General features: G+C 41.3%; 2 protein-coding genes across 2 annotated transcripts; both read right to left on the reverse strand.

The window, feature by feature from the left end:
• Positions 1-8,055: 8,055 nt before the first annotated feature.
• Positions 8,056-11,980, reverse strand: LOC143487750 (uncharacterized). The gene is made up of 8 exons (XM_076986875.1): positions 11,956-11,980; positions 10,785-10,988; positions 10,457-10,695; positions 10,258-10,370; positions 8,878-9,101; positions 8,578-8,775; positions 8,195-8,281; positions 8,056-8,060 (listed from the first exon to the last, which is right to left on the reverse strand). Exons 1-8 carry the CDS (start codon positions 11,978-11,980, stop codon positions 8,056-8,058), a joined length of 1,095 nt encoding a protein of 364 aa, XP_076842990.1.
• A 3,414-nt stretch (positions 11,981-15,394) lies between these two features.
• Positions 15,395-17,692, reverse strand: LOC143487776 (microfibrillar-associated protein 3-like). Its single transcript, XM_076986939.1, has 3 exons — positions 17,569-17,692; positions 17,108-17,367; positions 15,395-16,511 (listed from the first exon to the last, which is right to left on the reverse strand). Exons 2-3 carry the CDS (start codon positions 17,343-17,345, stop codon positions 15,967-15,969), a joined length of 783 nt encoding a protein of 260 aa, XP_076843054.1. The 5' UTR covers positions 17,346-17,367; positions 17,569-17,692; the 3' UTR covers positions 15,395-15,966.
• Between the last annotated feature and the right edge of the window lie 889 nt (positions 17,693-18,581).

Genomic DNA, 18,581 nt, shown 5'->3' on the forward strand with positions numbered 1-18,581 from the left:
TCAAGTACAGAGACCCACATTGGCCTGATGGTGGCGCTATAGCACACCCTTTTGTCGTTTGGTCCATATCTCCCAATCCGTAAGTCATAGAAACAAAATTCCACTTTTTATGGATTCCTTGGCAAAATTCAATAGGACTATTCATATACAACCATTAAGCTCCGCCTACTTAGATTTTTTGCTAATTTGCATAATATGCAAAACCTATTTTTTTATACTAGTCCCTGGTTTTTTATCTGATCACCACAATCTTGGTGTCAAAATATTCACAAGAATCTCATTGTCAATGAATATCAACAAAACTGTGACATTGGTATACAGTCTGACTGTCACATGTCAATCAATAGCTCTGAGGCGTGGCTAAATTTACTTCAGCAGCTATATCTCAGCAATGCTTTGACCAATCTTCATGAAAATTTATCAGTTGTTAGGGCACATGACTCAGAGGTCAAAGGTCAAAGCTGGCCACGATTGTCCAATAGGGGGCGCTATAACATGGGGAAATTTGTTTCTCAGAAACCATTAGTCACATCAAGCCCAAACTTTACAGACGTCATCAGGGGCCCAAGTGGTATCAAGGCACACAATGATGACCTCATCACTCAAAAAACATGGCCACCATAAGCCAATTAATTTTAATTTTAATTAATTGGCCATTTGGCAGACTTACCATAGGTACATACACATGAAACTGACATGGTATGTTCGTGTACACACCCTCTAAGACATACTCATGTTAGAAGGGAATTGCACCACTAGGTGGCGCTATACTAGAAAATCCAGAATTTCTCCTACATATTTTCACTTATCAAGAAATGCTTGCACTCATATGATTGTATGCAGAATTCCTAGCAACTTTCTAATTACATGTGCTTTGCAAAAATGTACCACTTTTTCACTATTATCAAATATATATAACTTGTCATTTTCATACTAGTCCTAGCATTTTAACTCCATCACCTTTAAATCACACCTTGTAATACTCAGCAGACTCTGAAATGCTAAGATTAGGGAGAAAATCCTAAGGTTTTCACAAATTAATATTTTTCATATGCATCACAATGCTACCATCGTAACACATCAAATTCACAGTTCAATAACTACGCCATAGTATGTCTGATTGTTATGAAAATTGACATCCACATTCACATGACCATTGTTGTGCTGTGTGCCAAGTGTGAGCCAAATCCGTCTACAAACAGCTCTACAGTGAATATTTTCATTTTCCATACTGAGCTGTGCAGGGAGAAGACGAGAGCTGCTCAGCCCACACGCACGTGCCATTCTCGCACACGCTGCCCCCCTCCTCCACTCCCCCATCCTTCTAACATTTTACAACCCTTGGGCTCTCCCTCCTCCCTCTCTCTCTTTCACATGCACTCACAAAAACAAAGGCCTCTCTGGCCTATAGGTTTTACATACACACTAATTCTAGCCATTACTACCAATTACCCAGTGACTAATATACAGATATTTAGCTTCTTTTTTCCACACACCCTCACACATGACTTCCTATATGCTTCATATATACATTTCTCTAGCCATTTCCAACACACTAACTGATATTTAGCTTCATTTTTCCATCCACACTCTCAACTCTTGCCCTCTATACATCCTGAAATGACATAAGAGAGGACAGAGATATGTAATTCACATTTCACACACAACCTCTATATAACTGCATGCTTTACTTATCATCAAAGTCTTGTTAGATACACATTCCTAGTGGCCTCCCTACTATGGGCACAACAGTGATAACATGTCAGAGTAGGGATGAGAACATCATGAACAGGCAAAGATAAGAATATTTGTGTTATTTTATTGTATAGTAAGCCATCACTCTTTGGTTTGTTTGAGATTCACATGTGACAGATTTTGTCAGCTAAATGAAAAGGGTTAAAGAGTGGGGTTTACATGTGGGGCATTAACAAGAGCTCTCCTGCTGCTATGTTCACAACTTCTGACAAATTCAGCCAAAGGTATATTTATTTGACTAGGCCCCTGGGTCAGTGTGTCAGTGCTTTTAACCTAATCTCAGCATTTGATTTAGTTGTATGGTCTGAATCATTTTGCTAATATCTTCCACACTGTATGGCCTAGAAACAAAATTCTACTTCAGCTGTATTCCTTTGCTCAAGCCAACCAAAAAAGCCTCAAGAAGCCCTTACTGCATACATGAAAAAACACACAAACACACACATACAAAGCTAATCACAGCATTTGATTAACTTCTATGATCTGAATCATTTTGCCATTACATTTTATTTTGATCTTTTGGGCCTTTATTGCCCCAGTTGAATAATTTTTTGCAAATTACTTTATCTGTCCATTTTTTGGACTGAAGTAGCTTCATATCACTTGTTGGTCTAAAAGACCCTTTGGGCTTTTGTGCCTTTTTTTGTGTGAACCCGCCAATCGCCGCTTGCGGCTATATTTAGGGTTCACACACACAGTGTGGGAAACCTATTGTTATTGTCGGGTTTTTTCTTTCTTTCTTATTATTATTTTTCTACTGATAAAACGCATACTGCAGCCTAGACCGTAAGGCCCAGGGAGACCAAACTTGGCAGGATGGTGTAGTCTCTTTGCGAGACCGTGCTAAAGCACAGAGACCCACATTGGCCTGATGGTGGCGCTATAGCGCACCATTTTGCGTTTTGGTCCATATCTCCCAAACCGTAGGGCCTAGAAACAAAATTCCACTTCTGATGGATTCCTTGGCTCAAGCCAAACAAAAAAGCCTCAAGAACCATTAAGCTCCGCCTACTTAGATTTTTTGCTAATTTGCATAATATGCAAAACCTACTTTTTTATACTAGTCCCTGGATTTTTATCGGATCACCACAACCTTGGTGTCAAAATATTCAGGAGAATCTCATTATCAAAGTTGCTTAAAAACATTTTGAGATTTGCATATAGTCTGGCTGACACATGTCAATCAATAGCTCCAAGGCGTGGCCAAATTTACTTAAACAGCCATATCTCAGCAACGCTTTGACCGATCTTCATAAAATTTTAACAGTTGTTAGGGCACATGACTCCGAGGTCATAGGTCAAAGCTGGCCACGATTGTCCAATAGGGGGCGCTATAACATGGGAAAAACTGTTTCTCAGAAACCATTAGTCACATCAAGCCAAAACTTTACAGGCATCATCAGGGGCCCAAGTGATATCAAGACACACAATGATGACATCATCACTCAAAAAACATGGCCGCCATGAGCCAATTAATTTTTATTTGAAATAATTGGCCATTTGACAGACTTACCATTGGCCAAACAACATGAAACCTCACCACTGTGCATATCTCAGGACTATGTGTCATGCTGTGCAGTTTTAAAACATATGGCCACTAGGTGGCGCTATTTGTGAAAATCATGCATAACTCCTCCAAATTTTCACTTAGGAACATGCAACTTGTTTCATTTTATTCCTTGCAGTAGACCTGACAACTTTGCAATTACAAGTCCTATTAAAAAATGCATACTTTTGTCACATTCATCTATTGTTTGAAAATAGCTATTTACAAACTAGTCATAGGAATTTGATCCAATTATGGAAAAATTGCTATGAGCATAATCAGTAGACTCTGTAGGTAAAAACTGAGTAAAAAAATGTTGGATTTTTATTTTTCTGATTGGTCCATTTTCCCATTATATCATTGTGGCCATGCCATATATGACCTATATTGCTATAACTCATAAACCATGTATGCAATCAATTCCCAATTTGAAAGGCTTTTATATCCTGAAGTCCTTGTGAGGTATGCCAAGTTTGGTTCAAATTGGCCTGTCGGGGGCGCTACAGTACCCAAAAACCTAAGAAAACATAAAAACTCATGCTGCAATCTTGTTATGCAGAATACAGACAAGTAATTGGTCTTGTATGATCCAGATCAATAAGTTCTATAACATTGCAATTGCATCTTATAACAAAAAGTGCACTGCCTGACCAGAAATGAACCTTTTAATTCACCAAAATGTCATATTGCATTACTGAGATTAATGAGATATCAGTATGGTAGTACTTGGGCTCCATCTAGTGGCCAAACATCGGAACGGACTGAAAACTATTTCTCACATGAAATACCACACAAACACACACACAAAGCTGATCTCAGCATGTGATTTAGTTCTGTGATTTGAATCATTTTGCCAATACACATTATTTTGATCCTTTTGGGCCTTTAGTGCCCCAATTGAACATTTTTTTGCACATTGATTTATTTGTGCATTTTTTCCACTCAAACAGCTTCTTTTGGGTCTAAAGGACCTATTGGGTCTATTGCCTATTGAAGCCAAGTGGCCTATTCGTGTGTGAACCCGCCAATTGCCGCTTGCGGCTATATTTAGGGTTCACACACATAGTGTGGGAAACCTATTGTTATTGCTCGGATTTTTCTTTCTTATTATTATTATTATTTTTCTCCGCATAAAACGCATACTGCAGCCTAGACCGTAAGGCCCAGGGAGACCAAACTTGGCAGACTGGTGTAGTCTGTTTGCGGGACCGTGCTAAAGTACAGAGACCCACATTGGCCTGATGGTGGCGCTATAGCGCAGCATTTTGCGTTTTGGTCCATATCTCCCACCCCGTAGGTCGTAGAAACAAAATTCCACTTCAGGTGCATTCCTTGGCTCCAGACAAACAAAAAAGCCTCAAGAACCATTAAGCTCCGCCTACTTAGATTTTTTGCTAATTTGCATAATATGCAAAACCTACTTTTTTATACTAGTCCCTGGTTTTTCATCTGATCACCACAATCTTGGTGTCAAAATATTCACAAGAATCTCATTATCAAGGAACATCAACAAAACTGTGACATTGGTATACAGTCTGGTTGTCACATGTCAATCAATAGCTCTGAGGCGTGGCCAAATTGACTTCAGCAGCTATATCTCAGCAATGCTTTGACCTATCTTTATGAAAATTTATCAGTTGTTAGGGCACATGACTCAGAGGTCACAGGTCAAAGCTGGCCACGATTGTCCAATAGGGGGCGCTATAACATGGGGAAATTTGTTTCTCAGAAACCATTAGTCACATCAAGCCCAAACTTTACAGGCATCATCAGGGGCCCAAGTGGTATCAAGGCACACAATGATGACCTCATCACTCAAAAAACATGGCCGCCATGAGCCAATTAATTTTTATTTGAATTAATTGGCCATTTGACAGACTTACCATTGGCCAATCAACATGAAACCTCATCACTGTGCATATCCCAGGACTATGTGTCATACTGTGCAGTGTTGAAACATTTGGCCACTAGGTGGCGCTATTTGTGAAAATCATGCATAACTCCTCCAAATTTTCACTTAGGAACATGCAACTTGTTTCTTTTTATACCTTGCAGTAGACCTGACAACTTTGCAATTACAAGTCCGATTAAAAAATGCATACTTTTGTCACATTCATCAATTGTTTGAAAATAGCTCTTTAAGAACTAGTCCTAGGAATTTGATCCAATGATGGCAAAAATGGCATAGGCATAATCTGTAGACACTGTAGTTAACTAAATATGGAAAAAATGTTGCATTTTTATTTGTCTGATTGGTCAATTTTTCCATTATATCCTTCTGGCCATGCCATAAATGACCTTTATTGCTATAACTCATAAACCATGTAAGTGATCAACTCCCAAATTGAAAGGCTTTTATACACTGAGGTCCTTGTGAGGTAGGCCAAGTTTGGTTCAAATTGGCCTGTCGGAGGCGCTACAGCACCCAAAAACCTGAGAAATCATAAAAACTCACGCAGCAATCTTGTTATGCAGAATGCAGACAAGTAATGGGGCTTGTATGATTCAGATCAATGAGGTCTATAACATTGCAATTACATCTCATAACAAAAAGTGCACTGCCTGACCAGAAATGAACCTTTTAATTCACCAAAATGTCATTGCATTACTGAGATTAATGAGATATCAGTATGATAGTACTTGGGCTCCATCTAGTGGCCAAACACCGAAACTGACTGAAAACAATTGCTTACATGAAACACCACACAAACGCACACAAAGCTGATCTCAGCATGTGATTTAGTTCTGTGATCTGAATCATTTTGCCAATACACATTATTTTGATCCTTTTGGGCCTTTAGTGCCTCAGTTGAATTGAATGTTTTGTCACATTGATTTACTTATGCATTTTTTCCACTCAAACAGCTTCTATTCACTTTTGGGTCTAAAGGACCTATTGGGCTTCTTTTTGCCTATTGAGGCCAAGAGGCCAATTTGTTGGTCTAAAAGACCCTTTGGGCTTTTTTGCCTTTTTTTGTGTGAACCCGCCAATCGCCGCTTGCGGCTATATTGGCAATTATAATTGCTTAGATAATAATCTAAAACTGTAACTACAGCCTACGGCATACATCCTACAACCATGAAACTTGGCAGAAAGGTGTAGTCTCTTTGCAAGACCGAGCACAAGTACAGAGACCCATATTGGCCTGATGGTGGCGCTATAGCGCACCATTTTGCGTTTTGATCCATATCTCCCACACCGTAGGTCCTAGAAACAAAATTCCACTTCAGGTGCATTCCTTGGCTCCAGACAAACAAAAAAGCCTCAAGAACCATTAAGCTCCGCCTACTTAGATTTTTTGCTAATTTGCATAATATGCAAAACCTACTTTTTTATACTAGTCCCTGGTTTTTCATCGGATCACCACAACCTTGGTGTCAAAATATTCAGGAGAATCTCATTATCAAAGTTGCTTAAAAACATTTTGAGATTTGCATACAGTCTGGTTGTCACATGTCAATCAATAGCTCCGAGGCGTGGCCAAATTTACTTAAACAGCTATATCTCAGCAACGCTTTGACCAATCTTTATAAAAATTTATCAGTTGTTAGGGCACATGACTCAGAGGTCACAGGTCAAAGCTGGCCACGATTGTCCAATAGGGGGCGCTATAACATGGGAAAAACTGTTTCTCAGAAACCATTAGTCATATTAAGACAAAACTTTACATGCATCATCAGGGGCCCAAGTGGTATCAAGGCACACATTGATGACATCATCACTTAAAAAACATGGCCACCATTCACCAATTAATTGGTTTTGGCCATTTCACAGGCTTTACATAAGTACATACACATGAAACAGATATGGTATGTTCATCTACACACCCACACACATCTGAATCATTTTGGCAATATCTCCCACACTGTAGGGCCTAAGCAGAGAACTGCTAAACCACGCACGCTGGCCATTCTCACACACGCAGAGTGCCCTCCCTTCCTCCACTCCCTCCAGACTCCCCCGTCCTTCGAACAACCTAATGGCGATGCCTCCACCCCTCTCTCTTTCACATGCACTCACAAAAACACAGGCCTCTCTAAAAAATAAAACGCAAATACACATTATTTTGATCCTTTTGGGCTTTTAGTGCCTCAATTGAACCTTTTTTTGCACATTGATGTAATTATGCCTTTTTTCCACTGAAACAGCTTCTTTTCACTTTTAGGTCTAAAGGACCTTATGGGTTTCTTTTTGCCTATAGAGCCCAAGAGGCCTATTCGTGTGTGAACCCGCCAATTGCCGCTTGCGGCTATATTTGTATTTACATTTTCTCTAATTTATTGGGTTTGAAAAATTTAGGGTTGAAAATGCTGATCTGCTTATTAAACATGATTAAATTGCAATACTATAAATCATACCAACTGGATTGTCTCACGGATATCAAGGTCAGCACAATCCTTGATATCTATTGTGGCTTCTTCTGGGGATCCACCAAACAGCACGTGCAGGATTGCTGGACTCATTCCACCTAGGCATGGCCCACTATGCAAGAATGAATGACCAATCATTCTGCCAGCAACAATAAAGAAGTCGCTCTCCAAGAGGAACTGGGAAGTGGATGGAATCAAGTGCTCTTTTTCACCTACAAAAAGAAGAGTTCCTCCAGGAACTTAAAATAAAAAATTCATAATATATATGTGATAATCTAAAAATGTCAGCCATTGGGTACTCAAACAAAAACAGCTATTTTCACGTTTGTCAAATCAGACAGGGTTAGTGTATAGGTCTACAGTTTTTTTTTTTTTTTGGCCTTCTAGCCTGGAATTGACATGGATCGAACACAAAAGTACAAAAGACCTGATACAGAAGTACTGACAGATCAACAAGTGTTTTAAAAAGAGAAATAAAAATATCTGTAAAATAAAATTAAACAGAAAAACAGATTAACTTACCAAAACAAATATCAAAACCATTCTGAAGCTTGGACATGGCTGTTGCAAAGAAATGACGAATAACACCATCACCAATTGCTGGATCTCCTGAAAAAAAAAATACAATCCACACAGCAATAAACAGAAAATGTAGTTATGAAGATTTGATTATTTGTTAGTGTGGCAATCCCATGGAATAAACTGTCATGTCAATTAAAGAACAAACATGTATACCTCTCTATAATATAGACATTCACAATGATTGTTTTTCTGCCTGCTTACAATTGCTTTTACTATGCTTGCAAAATCTTGTCTAATTCCTGTTATATTAACGTATATTATCACTTATATTGTTCCTTGTAGTTTTGTTTAACAACCTTTACTTTTGTTAGTAAAAGATTTACCCCTCAGTGTGCATGTCAAAGGAGAAGCCCATTCAACATGAGCCATTTTATAAAATGACAGAATTGCTCTTTCCCTGTCCTCTGCGCTGTCTCTGAGATCCATGGAAAAACTTAGTGGTTTTCCAGTTGCATGCTTATTTAAAATGTCTTCTTTGAATCTCCTTGCTGCCTCTTTGGGATCTGGCTCTATTTTCCAATCTTAAACAGTTACAAAATAAAGATACTTACATTAAATCCACATATGTACAAAAACAAATTACTAAAATAAATCATGTCATGTTTGCATTCAATGTAACTGACCGCCTTGCTCTCCAATGGGATCTAGATCAACGATCTGAGGAGTGGGCACGTGTCCCTGAGGTGTCACTGGGGCTGGCGTAATTGTCTGATGTGGCACATAGACATCTGTGTTGCTGGTTTCCTGTATTCCTGTACATGAATTCACATGTCCATCTTCACCTTTGGGGGTACTTGCACATTCTGTGGCTACCTCCATCTGTACTTCAACACTACTCTGCAAACGTCTTGGATAAAAAGGTGATTTTGTTAGTGTATTAATACTTTTTATATAGCAATCTAGTACAACAAAAGGTCCAAAGTGGAATTATTAATATTAATAATGTCACGTTGAGGACCCCGGCCCCTCCCTTTTGGGCATGTGTACACGTTGTCCATGTGCTTTGTCTGCGTCTGTGAAACTCCGTGGTGAGGGCTATGTCGCGTGATAATCTGTCTCACCTGTGAATCGTCTCGTAATCACATGGGGCTAATGTGGTCTGTCTATTTAATGTGCGCTCGCGCAGTGTCCTGTGCTCGTCGTTGTCTACAGTCTACACGTTGTGTGCGTTGTGTTGCTGTTTCTCGTGCGCTATTGCGCAATATCTGTCTAAAATAAAAGTGACGCCACAAGAGGGATCCGTGTCTTATCCTTCACCACGACCCCATCGTCACAAATGAGTAATATTAAAATTATAAGTAATATAAGTTAATATTAATATTAGTTATAAGTAATATTAAAATTTAAATTCAGTTCATTAAAATGAAAACCTCAATAAAAATACCTACATTTTGACCTTTAGAGAGGTAATTATAGAATAAAAAAATAAATAATTTATTTTTTGTCACAATGTTTAGACAGTCCATATAAGCTGACCAGACAAAAAAAGTAGTCACCTATCAAGTTAGTAGCAAATAGGATACAGCAGATGGGTGATCAGGCTATAAATAGCTTTGGGGTGCACCAGGTGATTCATAAATTAAAGAGAGGTGGTACAGTGCATTGACCGTCTCATTTGATGTGTGAAAATGGCCTTTGGTTCACCCAAATGCAGTCACCTCATAAACAGGCCATTATTAGCATCATCTTTGTGACCAACGTTCTACACATCAAACAAGACATTCACTGCACTGTACCATCTCTTCTCAGTCTATGAATCTGCAGGAGTCTGAAGTTACTCCTGTCCCACATGCAAGGTGACAACTATTTTGTCTGGTAAGCTTAGTTTTTTTTTTTTTTTATACAGTTTGCCCTACATGGTTAATCCTACATTCACGTGCACATACAAACATGCATTTTTCATGGTGGTGCACTTCCTATGCCTCATGCCATTTGTCCCAGGTATGAAAACATATGCCTTGAGCTAAAAAAAAATGTGATGATGTAGCTGTGTACAGCAGTACCTCCTGCACTCATCACTGTGAGCCTTGATTTGTGAAAAGGGAAATTCTTCTTCACAGGTGACACAATTCTGAGGTGGTCCAACTAGCTCACTACTGCATTCTGGTTGACATACCTACAGAGGAGTTAAAATGTTACAATTAATCACAAGTAATGATGATGTTCACAAAGGGAGCAGCAGTTTTAAAGTGAAGAACTTACAGGCTCTATGTTTAGGTTCCTTTGAAGTGGTCGAATGAAAATGGTGGCATGACCAATCTGGGTCTGTGGATCTTTTAGATGTCTTACATGGTAGCCCTCATTGGGACAGGGGATAAGGCTCAACTGGCGACTTCGAGTAGTTCCAGAAATCTTGAGCAATTCAAATCCGCCTCCTTGTCGGAGTTTTGGAAATGCAGCTAAAAGGAATTCTCTGAAATCGTGTGGATTTGTCTGACAACCTGAAAAGAGAAGTCAGAAAACAAAATGCAAAAAGTGCAGTTTTCAAACTTTCACCTACACAGTTTGGTAACTGTGATGACATACACACCTTTAAATGTAAGACGTTTCTCTCGTAATCCTGCAGCGATAAGCTTTTGTTTGGCAAAACGATTGGGGACGAATTCCTCATTTTTGTCCTCAAGACAACAGAAGACATGGGTGTAAGAACTGAGTTGTGCAGGCACAACAAAGCGCCGATTACTTGTCCTTCTCCCTCCTTGTGTGTAAGGCCCAAACAGTCTTGAAACCTCAGCTAAGTGAAGAGAAAATGCAATAAGGAAAAATGCTAGCATCAATGCATTAAGGAAGAACAGCTACACATGAATGAAAATTCCTTATTACATATACATTGTAAAATATTTTGATAGCTAGCTAAATATATTCGAAATCCATTTTCTTTGTAAGGGGCATGCAGCGTGGTCGTTTGATGCAAAAGAGAAACATACCAGAGTTCAGTATTTTAACCTTGAAACATTTATTGAAGCTTACAAAGATATTTGGAGAGGAGCAAAAGTGCACACAGACTATCTGTAGCACACCAAATGCAGCTCTGACTAAACTAAGTTCTCACAGTCTTTTGTCTCATCGAGAGCAGCTCCCACCCTCGTTACTCACACCTGCTCTGCCAGTCACACTATATCCTAGCTCAACTATAATCTTCCATTCAACCTACAATCTAGTTTTCTGCCGAACAATATTACAGTTAAACATTTACTTTATTAATGCATAGTTAGTTAAGCTTATAATAAACATGATGATCTTTCATTAAACTTATAATCCGATAGGCGCTACTATATTGGTGATGGTATATACAGGGTTGCCAACTCTCACTCATTGAGCATGAGACACACGCATTTGACCGTCTTCACACACTCACACATCAGATTTCACACGCCGAAAAAAATCTAGTTTATTTATCTCAGATCCACATCTATGATTCAATGAGTTACTAGTTCGCTGTGGCTCTAACCACTGGCGATCGATCGATCGCGATATAACACTTTCGCGTCCATTTTACACCCTCCCCCGCTAACAATTTACACTCGCCAACCCCCTCCCCCACCCCCCCAGGTTCAAATCTCACTCCAAGTGATCTTGAAAAGTTGGCAACCCTCTGTATATAAGGCCACCTCATCATGTTGGGTTTAATATGTTCGTATTTAATGAGCACGTTCCGCTGGGAGTCCAGTTTGTAATCCAGTACCTCTGTAGAAACCTACCGTCCACGGGATGGCGGAGTGTCATGGTCTGTGATAACGTGGCAGGCGGACTTGGCGCGGTTGCGGTAGCGGGCGGTGCTACACAAAATATTGAACACCAGTAAGCTTGATCAGTTTAGATTAATATGGCAGCCGTTAAGCTTTTCGTGAATCACTTTAATGTTATTTCTGATCGAAATGTTTATTATACCGAAACAAACAGAAGAAACTTACTGTTTTCAAGCTGGTTTGCAACATCCCGCAGAAGATCTGCCAGTGGTCTCCCACTTGAAGCCATTGCTTAACTGAAGGATAGCGCCACTGAGTAAAGTCACGTAACGATCGAGTTGTAAGAAATCTGTTGCTTTTGTCTGTTTCGCCGGCTGACCAATCGTACTTTAGAGTGTGGCTAGCACCGCTCACCTCATTAACATACAAATGCAGAAATACAGAAATAAATAAATGTGGAAATGTGGAAATACAGGAATAAATGAATAAATAAATAAATGTGGAAATAAATAAATACATGTGGAAAAAAATAAATAAATGTGGAAATAAATAAATAAATGGGGAAATAAATAAATAAATGTATAAATAAATATAGAAATACAGAAATAAATAAATAAATATATACATTTATTTATGTATTTAAGGATTTATTTGTACATTTATTTATTCATTCATTTATATATTTATGTATTTAATCATTTATTTGTGCATTTATTAATTTATTCATTTATATTTTTATGTATATACTGATTTATTTGTACATGTATTTATTTATTCTTATGTCATTTTTTGTCCTCCATAAAAATGACGTAATCGCGGTGGCTCCGCCCGTGGAGAATAAAAAACCCCTGCAAAACCGGGGAAAGAACATTTTTACCTGACCAGAGACCGTATATATACACACATCAGGCATCAAACGTAAATATGGCTTTGCAGTGTTGTCCGAAACGATAGTTAACAAATACGAGCCTCTTGTAATTCCAGGACGAAACATGAGAGAACGTGAAGACGTTAAGATTGGGCGTTTTGAAAATAAACAACTATAAACTAATGTGATAAAAAAGCGAATTATTTCGATTCATTTCGAGTATATGTATAAATATTTAACTTAATTAAGTTTAACGTGCTGGGAAATATTGAAATGGACCTTTAAAGTGACGTACAAGTGCTTTAATTCCACCTTGTATAGGTGTATGAACCCGGCAAACATGACTTTGTCCATCGCGCTGAAGCGCGGTGCGCGCGCGAAGTTACAAAATTCGAGAGGTGCACGACCTCGCGCAGCGACAGCGCGCGAGGCCCTCGCGCACGGGCGGAGCCTCCGCGATTACGTCATTTTCGCCGCGCGGACCCTCGCGCCGCTCGCGTCGCGTCGGCTACTCGACGCGCCGCTTGCGGCGCGAGGGTCCGCGCGGCGAAAATGACGTAATCGCTGTGGCTCCGCCCGTATGGCTCCGCTGTGGCTCAAGTATATCGTATTCATCAATATATCCATCAGTGTATCATCTCACCCCACTATACTAATGTATGTGTAGACCATGTACCCATCTGGGGTCTGCTCTCCTGCTCTGCTGCCAGTCTACCCATCAGCCCTTTCTGTAGTGTATTAATACCCCTCTCCTTCTCTGCTGCCTGCCTCCACGGCCTCCTAAGTGACATTAACTCCTGAAGGAGTCTACTTCTACTTCTATTTGCCATCTTCTCTATGTCTTGTCCCTTTTCCTGCACCCTACCAAACCTCCATATTCATAGTGACTGTACCTAAATTAAGCAACTTATTCTCTGCTGGTACCAAATTGGGTTATATGCCTTTTCCAGTACTGCACTCCTCACCTTTATGCCTTGTCCACCTGAGCTTCTCACCTTTATTCTGTCCAACATCTTTTTCTTTTGCCACCTCCATCTCTCCATCGTTCCTGTGATTGACGTCTGGTCCAGCTTCCTGTTTCCCTCCTCTGTAGCAACATGGGTGCTGATATACTATCATCTGTGGAGTTTAACCTGCAGCCCACTGATGTGAACAACTCTGTACTAAATACGGTTCAAAAAGGCCCCTGTGTGCCCTCAGCAAAAGCACCTCGTCGAATTTGATGAATCCTCAATCCTCTCAACGATTACCTTCTTCCAGCTGCGCACACACACACACACACACACACACACACACACACACACACACACACACACACACACACACTCACACACACACACACACACACTCACACACACACGCACTCACACACACACACACACACACACACACACACACACACACACACACACTGTTTCCTTCTCCTGTCATCCTACTTGCCTCTATGTTTAGCTGGTCTGTGGTAGTCACACACCCTTCCCTGCATCTGTAGCCTCATCCTGTGAGTCATATTCCATATCACAGCTCTGGATGGGCTTCATACACCTGGTTGAACAAACCACAGATGCTGCTGTCTCCTCACAGCCCACTGGGGTCGTGTCCCCTGTGTCTCTTCAACCTGCCACGATGTCTTTCCACAACTGACAGCTGGCCCGTTCACAGCAGTCAGTGGATTAAACCTACAATGGGAGGGATTAATGAGCACTGACTCTTTATAAGTAATTATGATCACTATATTGGGGTTGGGCTGTGTGAGCTGTGCTATAAGCAGTCCTGACCACCAGGGGGTGCTGAGCTGCACCCTTTACTATCAGGGAGAAATGAGATAAACACATTCTTAAACAAATCTACATTTACATTTTGGGCATTTAGCAGACACTCTTATCCAGAGTGACTTTCAAAGTTATGGGAACCAGTTAGCCTTTTTGGCTTGCCCACTGGGGGCTAGGACTCGGCACTTGTAAAGCTGCTTTGTGACAACAACTGTTGTAAAAAGCGCTATATAAATAAAATTTGATTGATTGATTGATTGACTTAAAAATACATCCAGGCTTACACCAAACTCACCCTACATATCTAAGAGCTTTTATATGACCTTACTGACGTCAGTCTAACACCACACACATGTCCTATCTACTGTAGCTACAGCAGTCAGCTGACCACCTAGCAGCCAATGGAGAGCAAGGGAGAATTCTAGCAAGCCAATCGTTTTCCCTCTCAGAACTGAACTGCTTGTAGAGATAATGGACTGGGAAGATGTGAGAGATTTAATATGAATTAAACATTAATTCATAATGTTTGACTGGGGCAGTCATGGCCTGGTGTTAGGGAACTGGTCTTGTGACCGGAGGGCCGTGGGTTCGATTCCCAGACCTGAGGCCATGACTGAGGTGCCCTTGAGCAAGGCACCTAACCCCAACTGCTCCCCAGGCACGGGGCTAGGGCTGCCCACCGCTTTGGGCACATGTGATCCACAGCCCCCTAGTAATCACTAGTGTGTGTGTGTGTTCTAACTGCACAGATGGGTTAAAAGCGGAGGACAAATTTAGATTGCGGTGTAAAAATCACAACTGACAAAATATGGCACATTAACTTTACTTTACTTTACATTAGCTGAACAAAGGAAGCATCTAAAGCATAAAGCACTCGTAACCACGAGTACAGCAAACACAGGGTTTAAATACATGAACTAACAGAGCAAAATAAGAACAGGTGGAAACGACACGTCGGGGACAGACAAGTGGGGGACAGACACGTGGGAGACAGACACGTGGGGGACAGACACGTCGGGCACAGACACGTCGGGCACAGACACGTGGGGGACAGACACGTCAGGGACAGACAAGTGGGGGACAGACAAGTGGGAGACAGACACGTGGGGGACAGACACAATGCAAAACACAGAAGCACAACTAAAACCAGGAAGACCAACACAAGCACAAGAGGGTGTTGCCATGAGAACTACACAGTACTCTATACTGTAGTAAAGTAAGTAATTATATGCAGTTTGTTTTCTTCATGGCAATATAGAGCCAAATATTGTAATAACAATCATTTGGGAAGTTTATAGCAACATACTTCAAAGAAAATGTCAACAAACTAATATTTTGAACCTACATATCAGTCTGGGACATTGAGAGAGTGTTTCAGCCTCTCTACTGTAGGGGGACTGTGCAGTCAGCCTCTCTAGCACCGGTGTGCCTTGCGTCCTGCTCCACACTCTGCAGCTCTTCCACAAACGTCCTGCAGTTGAGGACGCGGGGCGGCAGCGGGACGCTGCGTGCCAGCTCCTCCACGTGTCGTGCGAACTCCATGGTCTTGAAGTGGGTGACCTTGGCCAGCTCCAGAGTCTTAGTGGACGTGACGATCGGGATGCGCTTAGCCACCTCAAAGGCTTTCTGCAGCTTCTCCGCCCCCTCCGTGCGGAAGAACTCGTTGAGGGCGCGCTCCGTGTCACGCAGGTGCCCACTGACCATGCACAGGCGAGTGATGTTGAGGATGAGGGTGATGGTGAAGGCCACGAGACACACGACAACGTAGTAGAGGCCCAAGCCACTGTGGGTGTAGCTTACTCTGAGTGTAACTGTGTAGTTTGAGATGCCCGCCAAGCCTGACGTGATACACGTATATCTTCCCCTGTCCTCGAAGGAAACTGATGTTATATTCAGACTGTTCTTCTCCAGTATCTGCCATTTGCTACCTGGACAGTGAAGGACACGTAATGTTTCATCAGTGATACTCAAGAGCTCCAGAGAAGCAGCATCTGTGATCAGGTAGAGATCTGGATTTATCTAGAATAGTGCAATACAATCGAAAAGAACATAGACTGTATTTATAGAAATATGCAATATATTTATCTCCAGATCTGCAGGTGGGGCAGAGCTGTGCCTGGTATGAACGTGTTCAGGACCAAGCAGAACATCTCTGAACTAGGAGAACATCTCCTCTGAACTAGGTATCATCTCAGTATTAGACAGAGCTCAGGATCAATGTTCTTCTGTTAATCAGGCATATTTAGGTGATGAACCAGAACTGTAGGTACTACATAAATACTTAAATACCACCAAATACCAATGGCCTACATTATAATTCCAGGTATAACTTACGTTATGTTAAGTGGATTAATCTGTACTCGTTTAAATGATACAACTATTGTACTAACGCAAAACATAAGCAAAAGGAAAATTACAGTTATGTAGTTTGCATATGATTTCCCAAGTTAAGCTGTTCTTAATTATTTTGCACCTTACAACCCTGTCTTAGAGCGTCCTAGGAAGTCTGGGCACTCTTACTCGCCTCCATGAAGCAGGTGTCCTTTCGAGTTGTACCACACTACACCATCGCGAGCTCCGGTCACGTTGCACTCCATCACGACGCTCGCGCCTTCGTTGGCGAGGACGTGGTGCGGCGCGGGCAGCCTCGCGAGCTCCTCCGCGCTCACTGCGCGTTCACGCTGAGACGGAGCGGTGACCCCACAGGCCACGTGGACACTCACCATCAGCGCCAGCAGGCGAAGGTCCGCGGGTCGCCTCATTCTGCAGAACTGTACTGATACTCTATAAACACCAGGAGGAAGTTCACTACTCCGAGTGGACCGCGTATTAAACGGCTTTAAAAAGTACCGACGGCACTAGCGTTACTAATGTTACTCCCGGATATCAGCAGCGCGTTTGCAAACCAATCTAAACAATACCTGAGATAAGACCATGTTGTACAGAAGACGTACATTTATTACGCAAAATAGGTGAATAACTGACCGTCCTTTACATGAGGAAGGTAATCTCAGGTAGTCCGTAGTAACTTCCTTGTTGTAAAAAGCTGGACGTGCCAGTTGGCTGGTTCTACCTGCCCCACCACATTGTTAGTGCACCAGGGGCAAATGCCATGATGATAATACGTCCTTGAAACCCGTGTGGGAACTCGTGGTGATGTATTACATTACAAGACAGATTCATTGTTTTACACAAAAGTAGTGACCACTTGAAGCGTACCTGACATAGAATGATTGCTGCTCATGAAACAGGTAAAAGTCTTAATTCTTATTAAATGGCGTGAAGAACCCAAGAGCACAATAAAGACCATAATCTGACATACTGACCATCCAGCCCATAATGATCACAAACTCACCCCCCCACAGGGTGAAGGGGGGGGGGGGGGGGTACCGATTAGGTGCTGTACGTCACTCGGATCCTGACCAAAAAGGTCAACACCTTGACCCTTTAGTAAAGGTTTTAAATGTATTTTATTGGGTTTCAGTAATGTTTATGAAACATACTGCTTACTGATATGCTGAAGAGGTTAATATGGTGTGGCAGGTTGCATAACTAGTGTAGATGTCTCTCTGTACAACATGCAAACACTATAAACCTGGTAAGTCCAGAGTCCTATTGTATGTGCAGATAAGAGAATACATGTGGTATTTTACATCTACAGGCCTGAGTATGCTAATGACGTGCATTTTGTAGTTGTGTTTACAGCTTCTTAACAGTTTGTGAAGTAAAACTGAAGCCGGATGGTCTATAGACAAAGACCACAAACACTAGATGAAGACTGGAGAGTTTCAGCTGTAAAGCTTGGAGTTTCAGGAAAGAAATTGGTCATCCAGAGTTATATGAAGGCTGTGTGCAGTCAGAATGACCCGGGGGTCCTCAAAGGAAATAGTGAAGTCCTGTGAGGATCTGAGATACCTGGAACGGTTTGTCTTGCTGGGGCTGATCATCAAGTGGTGGGCTGTCATCCAGGAAGTGATGTCAGCCAGACATACTGAGAT

Source organism: Brachyhypopomus gauderio, unplaced genomic scaffold, assembly GCF_052324685.1.
Source record: "Brachyhypopomus gauderio isolate BG-103 unplaced genomic scaffold, BGAUD_0.2 sc50, whole genome shotgun sequence".
Classification (NCBI taxonomy): Eukaryota; Metazoa; Chordata; class Actinopteri; order Gymnotiformes; family Hypopomidae; genus Brachyhypopomus; species Brachyhypopomus gauderio.

Excerpts from the sequence above, each read along its gene's own strand:
- LOC143487750 (XM_076986875.1), bottom strand. The coding sequence starts at position 11,980 with ATGACACTCCGCCATCCCGTGGACG. Across the intron at positions 10,989-11,955 it reads ACTCCGCCATCCCGTGGACG|CTGAGGTTTCAAGACTGTTT; the intron begins GTAGGTTTCTAC and ends CTCTTCACTTAG. Across the intron at positions 10,371-10,456 it reads GGAACCTAAACATAGAGCCT|GTATGTCAACCAGAATGCAG; the intron begins GTAAGTTCTTCA and ends ACTCCTCTGTAG.
- LOC143487776 (XM_076986939.1), bottom strand. The coding sequence starts at position 17,345 with ATGAGGCGACCCGCGGACCTTCGCCTGCTGGCGCTGATGGTGAGTGTC. Across the intron at positions 16,512-17,107 it reads AGGACACCTGCTTCATGGAG|GTAGCAAATGGCAGATACTG; the intron begins GCGAGTAAGAGT and ends TTCACTGTCCAG.